General features: G+C 39.8%; 1 protein-coding gene across 1 annotated transcript in view; it reads right to left on the minus strand.

Annotated features, from left to right (window-relative positions):
* Positions 1–270: 270 nt before the first annotated feature.
* Positions 271–13,018, minus strand: part of LOC129206744 (cytosolic phospholipase A2 epsilon-like) — a 33,141-nt gene continuing 20,393 nt past the window's right edge. Inside the window, exons 9-21 of the mRNA XM_054826522.1 lie at positions 12,616–12,758; positions 12,373–12,462; positions 11,918–11,955; positions 10,083–10,218; positions 8,085–8,221; positions 6,621–6,843; positions 5,569–5,683; positions 4,691–4,828; positions 4,307–4,414; positions 3,284–3,475; positions 2,645–2,814; positions 1,429–1,615; positions 271–582 (exon numbers count right to left, since the gene is read on the minus strand). Of these exons, the coding sequence (XP_054682497.1) occupies positions 374–582; positions 1,429–1,615; positions 2,645–2,814; positions 3,284–3,475; positions 4,307–4,414; positions 4,691–4,828; positions 5,569–5,683; positions 6,621–6,843; positions 8,085–8,221; positions 10,083–10,218; positions 11,918–11,955; positions 12,373–12,462; positions 12,616–12,758 (1,886 nt within the window). The 3' untranslated portion in view covers positions 271–373. The remainder of the gene's footprint in view (positions 583–1,428; positions 1,616–2,644; positions 2,815–3,283; positions 3,476–4,306; positions 4,415–4,690; positions 4,829–5,568; positions 5,684–6,620; positions 6,844–8,084; positions 8,222–10,082; positions 10,219–11,917; positions 11,956–12,372; positions 12,463–12,615; positions 12,759–13,018) is intronic.

Consider the following 13,018-nt stretch of genomic DNA (forward strand, 5'->3'; position numbering starts at 1 on the left):
TTGCTGTTCTGACAAACAGAAAAGAAACATATAAATACTAGTTTGATTCACATTTTGATGTGCTTCATATTTCATTATCTTACACAACACTATATTAATTTATACGGAACATGTATATATCAATTGGTAAAGTAACAAGGTAACAAAACTAAACACAGATTTGCTGCTCTGAAGTTTGTTTTGGATTAAACCACTGGTAAATTCCAATCTCTTCATCTGAACAGTCACATAAATAGGATGGAGTCCAGCACGTCCTCAAGATGATGCGATTTCTACTGCGAGTAACACTGCCAAGCATCAAACATCTTAATCTCATCAGATAATAGACAGTCCAAGAAATACCATGTGGAAGATTAAAGCTAGCAGGCTGTGGCTAATAATTCCGCTGCTTCCTCCGTGCCACTGCCAAGCGCAGGGCCCGAATTATCAACTTCTCGTTATTCAGGACATTGTAATCAGTCAGTTTCACCAGTTTGTCAAAATTCTCTTCACTGAAACACACCTCCCTTGTCGTAAAAGGGGAGAGGATGCTGGAGACATCAACTTTGCCTTCAGCCATCTCTTCAGGATTCCTTTCCACACCTGAGGGATAAAACACAAGGACGTGCACTAATAAGGTTTTCTTGCAGTAAGTAATTATAAGTAGAAAAGGGAGATTTGTAGGGAAAGATATTATTTGCCAGAGAGATGTAAAAGTAGTCTAGTAGCACCATATTCTTCAGCCTTTGGATCAAGTCTCTGTCCAAAAATGATGTAAACTCAAACAGCTGGGAATGAGAACATCGATTATCAACAGCTGTGCTTGTAGACCACTCCTTGAACAACAAAGTCTTTGCTACCTAAACTAGAAAAGTGCAAGCAAAAGGAAAGAAGAGACTCTTGTTCTGAATGAAATAACAACCCCCTCACTGAAAGTTCAGGAGAAATGACGGCACTCAGACAGAGGACATATTTCTTATTAAAAAAAAAAAATCTCTGTCCACTCAGTCCTCAATCTGGGAGATTACTTTTAAATATGTGAATAAAACCCAGATGAATGGGTTTCCACCAAAACCCCCAGAAGGTTTTGCCTCCGTCTTTGTTTGCAGGCAGCAGTGCTTAACAAGTGCGTGTTTGTAGAGTATAACAGCTTGTGTTGAGGACCTGCCACCCTTGCTGCATCTATTTTGGGAGTTTTAACTTCATGCTACCTCTAGTAAGTCCTGTGGGGTAAACTCCTATTTTCATCTCAAATATATCAGGAAAGCTTCTGGAGTTCTCACAGTTCAGATGTAGTGACACAGACCAGTTATTTTTGTCAGGGATGAGACTGATAATGCCAACATTGGAAAGAAGGTCAGAGATGACAGTGAGACATTAGATACGAAACGAAGAGGACACACTGGGCAAGTGACTCTTTATTAAAAGTGCTAGCCACAGGTGACTTACCAGGAGCTTTATATTTCTTGAAGGTGTCGTTCACTAGGGGGAAAAAGAGCACTGTTGGAGCTTGTGGACTGTCAGCATCTTCAAACACATAGCACTCCTTCAAGTTTTCCCTGTCTTCCTCACTTATCTCAATTTTGGGAAATGGGATTCCTTGCCCCGAGATGTACTTTGCAATCTGATCCAGAGGCTGGATGGATGAATAAAATAAATAAAATTAATATAAAGGATCAAAATTCAAAAAAAAAAAAAGATCCAGAGACCTGGATTTTTTTTTAAACTCCTCAGCTAACATGAATATTCTAAGGCTGGAATCTTCCTCTGAGATGATGTTAAGTTTCAGACAAAAACAGCCATAACCACACCAGATATTGCATCTTATCTTATTTTCTTCTTGTTTTGCCTAAAGCAATGCAAACAGTCACTTTTTTTGAGCTTGCAAATGGAGCCAAAAGCCAGAGGACTGATTTTATAAAGCCAGTGAAACAGGTTCAGAAGGGGAAGGCAAAGAAACTGCAAGAACAGAGAAGTAAAAGTTCAGTCCAGATTATTCTGTGTCATTGTCTTGACTACTTCATTATTTATGATTTCCCCAATCTTTCTGTCCTCTGCATAATTTATGATTGTTTGATAATGACTCCTTATTAACAAATGCACTTATCAACATACCTTATGACCTCATGGAAAAAAAACCCCTTTAACAGCTATATTTACTATAAGCCTATGTTTATTTTTATATTATTCTCATTACATATGCAACACTAATTATATTATTCTTCATTATTAATCAAGTCCAGCATCAGCCAGTACATTTCCCTAAGACTGATGTGAGATAAACATGCCCAGAGACACACAGGGTTTCCCATTTACTTTGTTAAAATATTGTCGGGACTTTCCATTGCCTCTGTAGCTTGCTCAGTTCAAGAATAACCAAAATCAGTATCAGAGCTCCAGAATGCTCCTCAGTCAGCTCTTCAAAATCTCTTGGATCCACTGCGGTGAAGAACTTGATGATTTTAAAATGCCTCTATCCATCACTGTCTTCCAATATCCTTCTTAGTCACTAAGAAATAAATCACCTAATAATCTAAATAATAAATCACATAATAATAATCTCATTCCCATGCCATTACTGGGCAGTTAGTTGGTTTAACTGATGAGTGCTAGCGACCAAAAGACCATGAAGGAAAAAGATCTCAGGTATCATGGCTTTTCTTACCAGTGTCTGGGACCCTCCACTGTAATTTAAATGCAGGATGACGTCCACCTCCCTCTTCGATCTCAAAAGTGGTGGGTAGCTGGTATTGATGAAAAAACCAGTATCAACCAGGGAGAGCTCATCATCTGCTGTTTCCATCAGTTTATTTGGAAGGGAGTCTATCACTGTGTCTGAAACACAAACATTTCTCATTACAACAAATAAAAAACAAGATTGACTGCTCCTCTGCAGAAAGTCAAAGAGGGAAGAATGGAAAAATTTAGTCCCTCATTTTCCCTGCCTTCCTTCGACTCACTAGAAGCACTGATTTACAGCTGTGACACACTACAGCTTTTTCTTTCCTTCCTTCCTGAACACCTCAAGCAGCTTTGTCCCTAAAAGGGAAATCCCTCCTGCCTCCTCAGGCTGAGCTCACCTTGTCCACTGGAACACAACCCCCAAACCACCAAATTCCATTTCACCCCTCAACCCCCCCAAAAAATGAAATGCTGTTCAAATCTGTCCTCCATTTGTGGAAGGGAGAAATGGAATTTCAGAAGTTGGTCAGTCTTGTCTCTTCCTCCTCATTGGAAAATCCTAAATGAATTCCCAAACAAACTTCCTCAAAATGTTACTGAAAACCGTGCTGTGTTACTGTGCCTTTCCACGTAGAAAATCCTTCACTCTCCAGGTACTTGCTATGCATCTGAAAGCCTCTGATAAAATTGGGATACTGTGCAATGGTTGGGCGTCCTGTTAAGACATCTCGCAGAGCAGAGGAGAGGGCGCTGGAGGGAGTGAATAGACATGTGTCTACCTCATAGGGATTCATGGACAGAAAGGGTTCTTCCTCTGCAAGAAGGAAAAAAGTAGTTCTGAGTTTAGGAGAGTTTTCTGAAATTATCAATATTTTAAAAAATGGAGTAACTAATAAACACAGTTGTCACCATCCCTCACCCCAAAGGTAAATCAAACATAGTTATAAAGCCCTTAAGGTCTACGCTACCAAATAAAACTCAGCATCAGACAGTGAACCAAATGACCGCTACCTGCAGGCAGTAAGCACCACCTCCCACCTCCAGGCTTCCTTGAATGATGCCCAACTCTACAGCAGTGTGTGGTGCAGGGGAGAGCCGAGTCCCGAAACATACAGGACAACAACATTGGCCTTTGAACGGGACGCCTTCAGAAAGCATGTGAATATCGCCCAGCTGCAAACATTAGCTAAGTTAGGAGGGCAGTCATTGCAGGTTCCCTGCGCAGTTAACAGCAAGAGCGAGCTTTCTCCATGGGCAGTTTAGTGGAGAAAACAGCCCTGTGCAAGACGTGTTCTCTACTGATAGCATTAGCGGCCAAGGAGGTCCATATCCCAACTTAGCAATCTTAAGATGTGTTCTTAATACAACATTATTTTTACATGTCTGCTGGAGACTGTTTTTCTGTCTCTATGTCCTTTAGAAAAAGGCACTGCTTTGCCAAAGAAGCATAGTTTAGTTCCTCTAAATCAGGCACAGAAATTTCTTAGCTGACATTTTTGCTTTGCTTTCCTTATCTCTCTCTCCTTGACTTTGACAGCATCTCTTTAGGCATTAGACCTCTGCACAGAATATAAGCAATATATACCAGTGGTTAAAAAAAAAAACAAACCACAACACCAAAGCACACAACACGAAAACATCTCACCAATATCTTTTACTCTGTCTCGTGTCCATCTACACCAGAAGTCCTCTGAATCAGTAGCCAAATTCCAGACATACATCACATCTATGGAAAATATACTACTCCACATGCCTGTAATGTGAAAGAGAGAATAGAAACTGATGGATGGAGTAGTCTTGGAAGAATTTTAATTGACACACACCTTCGGTCCTCCCTCTTGGATGCTTCCTTTCTGTTTGGGTGGATATCTTCGTGGGCATACTTCCTAAGGATGTCCTTGCTAATGCAAACTCACACCTGTTCTACCTGTTTGCTGGTGTCTCCCCAGGGCTGTCCACCACAGACCACGTGCTCACCCACACCAGCTGCCTCTCGAGTAGGCCACCTTTCCCTCTAGGCAATAGTCACCTTGCATGTAGCAGATCCGAGTCTCTGAGAGCTTCTTCACCAGCCTTCCCATAAAGAATTCACTTCCAAAATGTTCTGCGCGAATAGATGCTCCGTATTTCAGGAGACTGACTTCATAAGGAGTGAACTCCAGCCACTCTACAATGACAGCAACCAGGTCATGAAAAGGCAATAACGTGTTAACTATTGCTAAACAGAAGAGCACTAAAGAGCAGGGACAAATAATGAGAAATACACTACTTCACAACATGCTGTTCACCAGCTGTGGCAGTACTATTTCCCTGAGAGAATATACATGTTTTGATACAGCAACCTCCAGCAGAAAAGCCCTGGTCTGAATGAAACCAGAAGTGTTCCGTGGCAATAATCTTACCCAAAAGCACGTATTGCTCAGTTATAACTTGTTTCCTTAGGGGCACCAGTGACAGAGAGCTTAGCATTCACCTGGTGTCATGGACTCAGCTGCTCATATTAAACAAACACTGTGAAAATTAATACTAGAGAAAATAGTGATTCTCCTGCCATTGAACCCAAAAATTCAAGGTTTTTCCTTTAATTATTCAAAATAAGACCATATGGAACCATCATAAGAATTAGTTTCGTTACAAGGTTTTTGTGACCAGGATAAATTGTGAGTTTGGCATTTTCTGTGGTATAAATCCATTTTGGCTTCTGGCAACATAGAGAACTCAAATTCTAAAGACTAAACATGTTTGGATTCTTTATTTTTAATTGTTAATCACTGTTATGTGAAATTTTGAAAGCTTTTTTTTGCAATTAGAATGAAAGGTATTACTAAGGCTGATTACATGCATTTAGTCTTAGTTCACATTACTTAAATTATAAAGTTGTTAAGAAATCTGGATCATAACCATTACCTCTGAACGCCTGAGCACTATAGCTGGACTTGAGGTTGATGGCCACGTAGATAGGCAATGGGTTCTGACCATTATCCACGGCCTGCCGTTGATCTGAGAGTCTGTGCTCATCTTTCTGGTTTTGATTAAAAAAGGTTAATGGAATGAAGTGAAAAACAACTTGCACTTGAAATAATATAGTGTGAATTATGAACTTTACCCAGGTTCTCTTCCCCATTCCCAGCGCACTGGATTGTGCAGAAATATCTGCCATGGGATATCCCAAACTTGGCAAGTATCCCATAAAGCAGCAGCTACACCCTATATGGGTTCTCAGATTAAGATATGCAGAGAGGTTGACTGTAGATTCAGCAAGGGAAAAAACATTCTGAGGAAGAAATACATTGCTAAGTGAAAGGAAAGGTACTTTCCTTGGCTGGATCTCAGGGAATAAACTTTACCATATTTTAATATATTTTGCAAGTATATTCATATGCAAGAATATGTTCTATTACACTTTAAATTTAAAGTTTAAATGTAAAACTTCCTTGTACAAACATAAACCAGAAGGAAACTACTTAAGTTAAGCTATTTTTAAAGTACAAAAATTTCTATCACTCTTTCTTAAAACTTGATAACATGTTTACAGAATGGTCTTTCCCGCTATTTGAATCATCTCCATATGCAGTCTATATCTAAGTCACTTCATAAATGCATATATTCATTTATGCTAGTGAAGTAAATTATTTCAGATTTTTAAGTGCCTCTTCCACTCAGAATATTTCATGTCCAAAGTGATTAGTTTACATTTTAAAATATTTTTTTTCTCAGGATTTCTCTTTCTTTAAGAAGAAAGAACACCTTTGACTGCAATGCCATGGCTCCTTCCGTTCAAGGTCAACCTCACTTTACAGCAAGAGTAGTGTTTTAACAATGGATCTGGATACACAGAATTTAATCAACCACTAAACTAATTAGTTTCACTAGTAGTACTGAATGGCATCCCAGGATTTATTTTCTTCTCCTTTATAGCTATAGAAGTTCATCGGGTTTCTAGAAAAAAGGAGTAATACCTTATCATGTAGCATGGATTCAATGACAAGCCCCCAAAGATCTATGAAAGAAGTGTTGTGTCCTTCTTTAGTCCTCTCCATCAGGTCATTGTAATAATACTTAAGACAATCCAAAGAAAAACAGCAGATCTTGGATTTGGTTACTTGCTTGCGAGCTTCCTTGATTGCATCCTCCAGATATTTTTGTGACCAATTAGCATCTTCATATAAGTTTGCCATTGTCCTGAAGAAACATTAGAAGAAAACAATGAAAGAGAACTAATGCTGTGGTTTCGCTTCACAGAACTTTTGTGCAACCTGTTTGTCTGTTTCTCAATTCACACGGGGTTCACAACTGAAAATTAAACACACCTGAAATACTCTCATTTCAAGAGCAAACAAAACCTCCAAGCTTTCCTGGGTTTGATGATGTTTGCTGAAGTTTATGTGGGCTCAAAAATGATCTGAGAAATTCAAGGGAGGAAAAAAAAATCTGCAAAAACTATTAAATACCAAGACTCCACAAGTCCTCAAAAAAATCCATTTCTTGGAAGGTGGGAAGTATTCTAGGGAGCAGTCACTACTAGTTTGCTGTAGTCTCATATTTGTTGCCAGTATCTGCTACTGGCTCCTACCAGCGAGAGAACTGGGCACTTCTTGGGTCTTGGGCACATCCTGGTACGACCATTCTTACTCGTCTCCTTGAAATCATAACACAGACAGAAACACACAGATCTCCACATACATGCAGAGATCTTAAAAGAATTTCGGCAAATACTTAGGCAAACATGCCATTAAGATTTGGACTTACATGAAGGACTGACACACAATTCAGTGCAAAAAACCCCTGTCTCCACTTCCAACCAGGTGTAGAGGAGTGGAGATACCTGGAACCCACATTATTAAATACTTAAGTTATTTTAAATATGACATCATCTGCCATATGCCTACTGGGAGAAGAGAGCACTTTATGATGAGCAACCCCAGTTGCAGTCTCTCTGAGGTCGGTATCTTGGTGTCATTTGTTGGACTGTCTGTGACAGTATTAATTCCACTAGCCCCATATACACCTGTTACCAGAGGGAGATGCACTCTAAATCCAAAAAGGGAAGTGAGAATAACCAGCAAGTGGCAGGCATAAATTCTTCTTCCCATCTTTCTTCAATTTCCAGTCTAAAGACAAATTCGTTGCATTCAGTCTAAGGTATAATTGATAAATTATGAAAAGGTAATAGAGCATTTACATGAAAATATCAGGCATAGACTGTGTCAGTGTGGTGACAAAAGCACCTGATGAATGTGACAACTGATCTGTTATTCGGTATGTTTTGTTTCTTTGCTCTAGGTGGACACAGAGAATATTGTGGAGAAAATGGAAATGCCTTTGATTTACTAAGTGCCACATAAGCTGACGGTGCTGTACAAATAGTCAACGGTATTAAGCAAAGAGAACGCCAACATAAGCTTTGCTTGGGTCACTCTCACCATGTTGTACCCGACAGACCACCGATGTAGGAAATGCAGTCTAACAGATTGAGTTTCTGAAGACCTAGCAGGCTGCCATACATCGCTGTCAGCGATCTCGTCCCTCCTCCGGTTGTCGTGATGGCCACCACCGGCACCTGTTCAACACAGAAGGAGCGAAAGCCACGCGTGTATTAGACAAAAGCAGTCCTTCTTACCGCAGAAATCAGGTAACAGGTTACAGGTATTGATACAAGCAATGACGTTACATGGTGCAAAAAGGATGTGATTGTTGCAAAAGGCTTCTGTTACCACCACCTGACTGGTGGGAGAGGGAAGACTTTTATCTTACCCACTCAGATAGGGTGGGCAGGAGGTTATTTACTTAATACATAATTGGAAATCAACCTCATCGCCCTGGAATTCTTCTCAAAGTGTATTATTAGAAGTCATCATAGAAAACACAGGATTTACCATGCCGGAGCAGATTAGGGATCCATGATTCTGCCTCTAACAATGACGAGTGTCTCAGAAGAACGCTCAGCACCCTGTAATCAGCCAGACCGCACAATAGCCGAAGCCTTCCTGGCCTCAGGCCACTAATTACTTTATGTCCTGAAGGACAATCATCGATAGGGCTTCCCACCCTCCAAGGTCCAAGTGTAATTGCAGAGACAGAGTATTCTTCTCAATTTTTCCTGATGAAGTACACACTTTGCTTCCGTTAGTATCTTGAGTTGTGTGGATGCCTACATGGCTTATGGAAAATGTTTATTTATATCTTTTAAGTATTAGCTTCTAATTTCATCAAGTGATCTGCTGTTCTAAAGTCAATGAGTAGAGCTTGAAGGAAATATTTCTCCCATTCCATGAAATTTAAAAAAAAAAAAAATAATTCTTCCTACCCTAAACTCGATAAGAACTTACAGACTAGGAAATATTATAAAATAATGAGGAAAAATCCGATCATCTTAACTAAAATTAGATTAATTTCAAAAAGTTATATTTTGGTTTTTACATTTTCTAACCTTTTCGTTATGAATCATCAGTTCAAATGTAAGTCAGTTAACAAGGTAGAGGGGATTTTTTCCCACAATTTTGAAGTTAAATACATGAATGGGAGAGCCAGAGTAATCAGACCTTTTCAAAAAACAGCTTTGGTCTTACCACCTTAACCACTTTTCTGTGTGTCAGGAAACTCAGCTATGTAACAAAGTTTTTCCAGCTTTCTTGAAAACTTTATTTCCTATATTATTCTCTGCTCTGAAATCCAAAATATTATTATTTTTTAAATCTGTACCTTATCCACAGAACTATTTATTTTAATTGTCAGGTAAGGATGATTCCTGCTGTTGTTACTTTTATAATTTTCTGATTTTCAACAACACAGCTAGGCATAAGCAGTTACCAAACTTATGACTGAATTATGGAGGCAGAAGCAGGGACTACAGTGATAAAGCTAACACTTCTAATTAGCGATTTCATCCATACAACTCAACGATGCTGTAAGATTCACTGTTCTCTTCCAGCTTGACAGTTTTATTCTAGTAGTCAATTTTCCCAATAGTACACTTTTTCTGCTGCAGAAACCACCCAAAATATTTTTATTCAGATATCTGTATGAAAATTTTTGCTTTGTTACCTCAAAATCCTTTACAAATGCCATGATCACCGCCTTGCCTCTTTTATTGAGCCAAAGCATACTATTTCCCAGCTCTTCCGTGTCTGTCCACCATAAATTTTCCTCCTGAGACCCATAAGCAACATCAAGAATAAACAGACACAGGCTGAATCGAGGAACTGTTGAGAAGTTTTTTGGGCTGCAAAGGCATTACTCTGCCTTCCCCGCTCTGCTATGTGAACCAGCTACTTCTTGCTCATCTCTTGCCCTCAGTGGCTAGGCTCGCCCCAAAACAGGGTGATTAATTAAGATGGGGTTTTTTTTATTTGTGGTTTCAATTTGTGAGCGAGGCCCCAATCCCCAGAGAAGAGTTGCTGCCAGGGACTCTATTGGCTTGCCTCGTGCTCTTTCAGATCCTCCTCCAAACGAAGAATCTTTTTCAGAGCAGCAGCAACATATTTCTTCCTTTTCCGCAAGAAGTCCTGTTCTTCTGTGCACAGGCTAAACCCCAAGCGCACATCCAGGTCTCCTGAGCTGGAAGAGACGGTGGGACAAGTCAACGCACGCGTCATTTATAGCCGATTTCAAGACCTGGAGGGCAGGTAGTCAGTAAACTCCACAAATCAGCTGTAAAACAAGCCATTTCCAAGTCTGCGTATGGATTGAGGAACAGAAGAAAAAGGAGCATTTCTATTGCCAGCAAGGAGTAGCAGTGAGGATGAAGAGGAGTTTCCAAGGTGCTTTAGACTCATTGTGAACATGGGCACGAATACAAGACACACAAGCCAAGGAAAGATTACCAAAAGGGGGTAATTTCAGGAGTAATTTTTTTCTGTATTCATTCCTTTTTGTTACTGTGACATCCTGGACAACTCAAATGATGCCACGATCACCTGTTCTCAGGTTTTGACAGCTCACTAACAGTATTTAAAGTGAAGGTCCTAATGACCCGTGTGATGGAGCTTGAACTGCAGAGCAAGTCCCGCAGCATCAACCCCTGCTCAGCCTCTGTCCCGTGAAATCCAGCCTTTCACCTGTGCGCTGAACAGATTTCTAGATAAGCATTTGCAAGCTTCGTCCTGCAAATATATAACAATATCCATCATTTTTTCCACATGGGCAGCCACACTGAATTTTCTCCCTTGAGAAATGTGAAGCACGAGCCAAAAATTTGCAGGGGAAGAAAAAAAAAAAAAGAGGTGAAAAACCAATCAAATGGCAACTAATGTTTTGTGCCTTCAACAACACAAATACACTTGTTAATAAGAAGAGCACTCAATATTGACCAAATCTTCTGGGTCACATCACCCTCTGGTGGCTGCAAACTCTATCCTGAACATTGCTTTCACCAGTATTCCACAAACATAGTGTTTCAAGGGTTAATGTTGGTAGCCTCTGTTCTCCAGCAAATTTGGTATATCACAGTTTAATCTTAAAAACAGAATAAGGTCAATTGATTGAACTTACACAAAGAAACAACTTTTTTGGTGGCAGATTAAAATTTCTCTTGCTCACTTGCTCTCTCTATAAATCTGTATCTGCTAGATTTACATTTCAACACATTTTGTTAGGGGCTGAGACTGAGCAGGTAGCTCTTCTTCCTATGCTCTGAATTTCATCTACACAAACTGCTCCCGTGCTCTGAAAATCCGCCCTGCTTCCCTTCGGTGTATCACCCAACGGTAAGGATGCTGCAAACCAGATGAAGTTTTCAGCTGTACCATAAGACGTCATTGTCTTCAATTTTACCTATCACCCGTCTACTTCTGACCCTGCGAGTGGTCTGGCAGAGGTGCAGCTGGTCAGGTCTCCGCTCCCATTCTGCTCAGCGAAGCAGGAGAAGGGGCAGAAGCCAGGCTGCCCTGTGTTTATTTTGGTGATTTTGCAAAGTTGAGGAGGAATAGAGTTTATTTCGGCCATTACACAGATCCGACTATTGGCGTAAGTGGGCGACAAAATTAACGTGCGAGTAGTGCAGTTTTTACTCACGTCTAAGAATAGTAGTCATAAACCGGGCTGATTTACTCTGAGGAAACCTACCAGGGCTCACAAACTCGTATTGAACTTCACGATCCTGTAACTGCGGCAGACAGGCACTTACCTCAGGCACCACGTGAGTACAGGGCAAAGCACTCACGCGGCATCTGCTCATCTCTCCACCTATCGCAGAAAAAAACCTAGATAACTAGTTTACAGTAATCCTGGATGATAGGACAAAAAGAGGCTATCTTACCATTTTCTCGCTGTTAAGCACAAGTGAAAGGAATGATCCTAGAAATCCAGAAAATAAAGCTAATTACCACCAAATTTTAAAACATTTCTTTCCTTCAAGCTCAGGCAAGGCTCATTCAGTAAGAGAGGAGGTTCTCAAATAATAATTCATGTTATTAGTATTATTATTATTTAAGAATTTATTAAAGAAATTTTGGGACGCATGTGCAGTCAGTTTTGTTCCTTGAAACCATTTAACTCTAATTTTGGAATGCAGGTTTGCAATGGTTTTCATATTATAATTATTAACACCTGCTTCCTTAAAAATAAGTATGACAGTCTTTTTTTTTTAAGATTTTCAACAAATAGCTGAGCAATTTTACACAGTGATTTTGTTCACTTAGCAACTTTATTTCTAGCAGGACAGCACGAAGCACATTTTGAAAATATTTATTTCAAAAGGCTCACAGCACTCACCTCTTCTACTATTATTTCCTTCTGCAAAGGGAGTGACTTCAGAGGGAAAGAAAGGACCTCGGATTTCTCTGTTTCATTTTTATCTGCCAGCTGAAACAGCGTAAAAAGCGGTAGGGATACGCACATGAAAGGTTTGTCGTCTCTAGAACTTCTCCTACCCAGAGGGCTGGTTCAGTTCACTGGTTGCAATATTTTCTTCTAATTTCACTGAGGTTAATGATAACATACAGAAGGAGAACGTACCTCTTCTGGTAATATGATATCCAGTCTTGTCTGGTCATTTATGACACAATGAAATACGATGATCTTAAGGCTGGGGTCAGAGTCCAGCAAAATCTTCTGGCTCCCTTCATGGGATCCTTTCACTGTAAATGTGAGCTCCTGATCTAGACACAGAGGCAAGGAACAAAGAGGATTTTAACTATTCCAAGCAAACACACATAACTAATAAAATCCTCTTCTACTCTGCATGCTTTTTGTCCAATTGTCTTTATACCATGATGATTAGGTAGACTTTGGGTAGCCAAATAGCGATATATACAGATCCACCAAGATGTTTTAAGTCATTAATATATAGAAATCACATGGTTTTGAAATATTGTAGTGTGCTATTTGGTGGGTGCTTTCCAGGAATAAATAAAACCAA

Source organism: Grus americana, chromosome 5 (assembly GCF_028858705.1).
Source record: "Grus americana isolate bGruAme1 chromosome 5, bGruAme1.mat, whole genome shotgun sequence".
Classification (NCBI taxonomy): Eukaryota; Metazoa; Chordata; class Aves; order Gruiformes; family Gruidae; genus Grus; species Grus americana.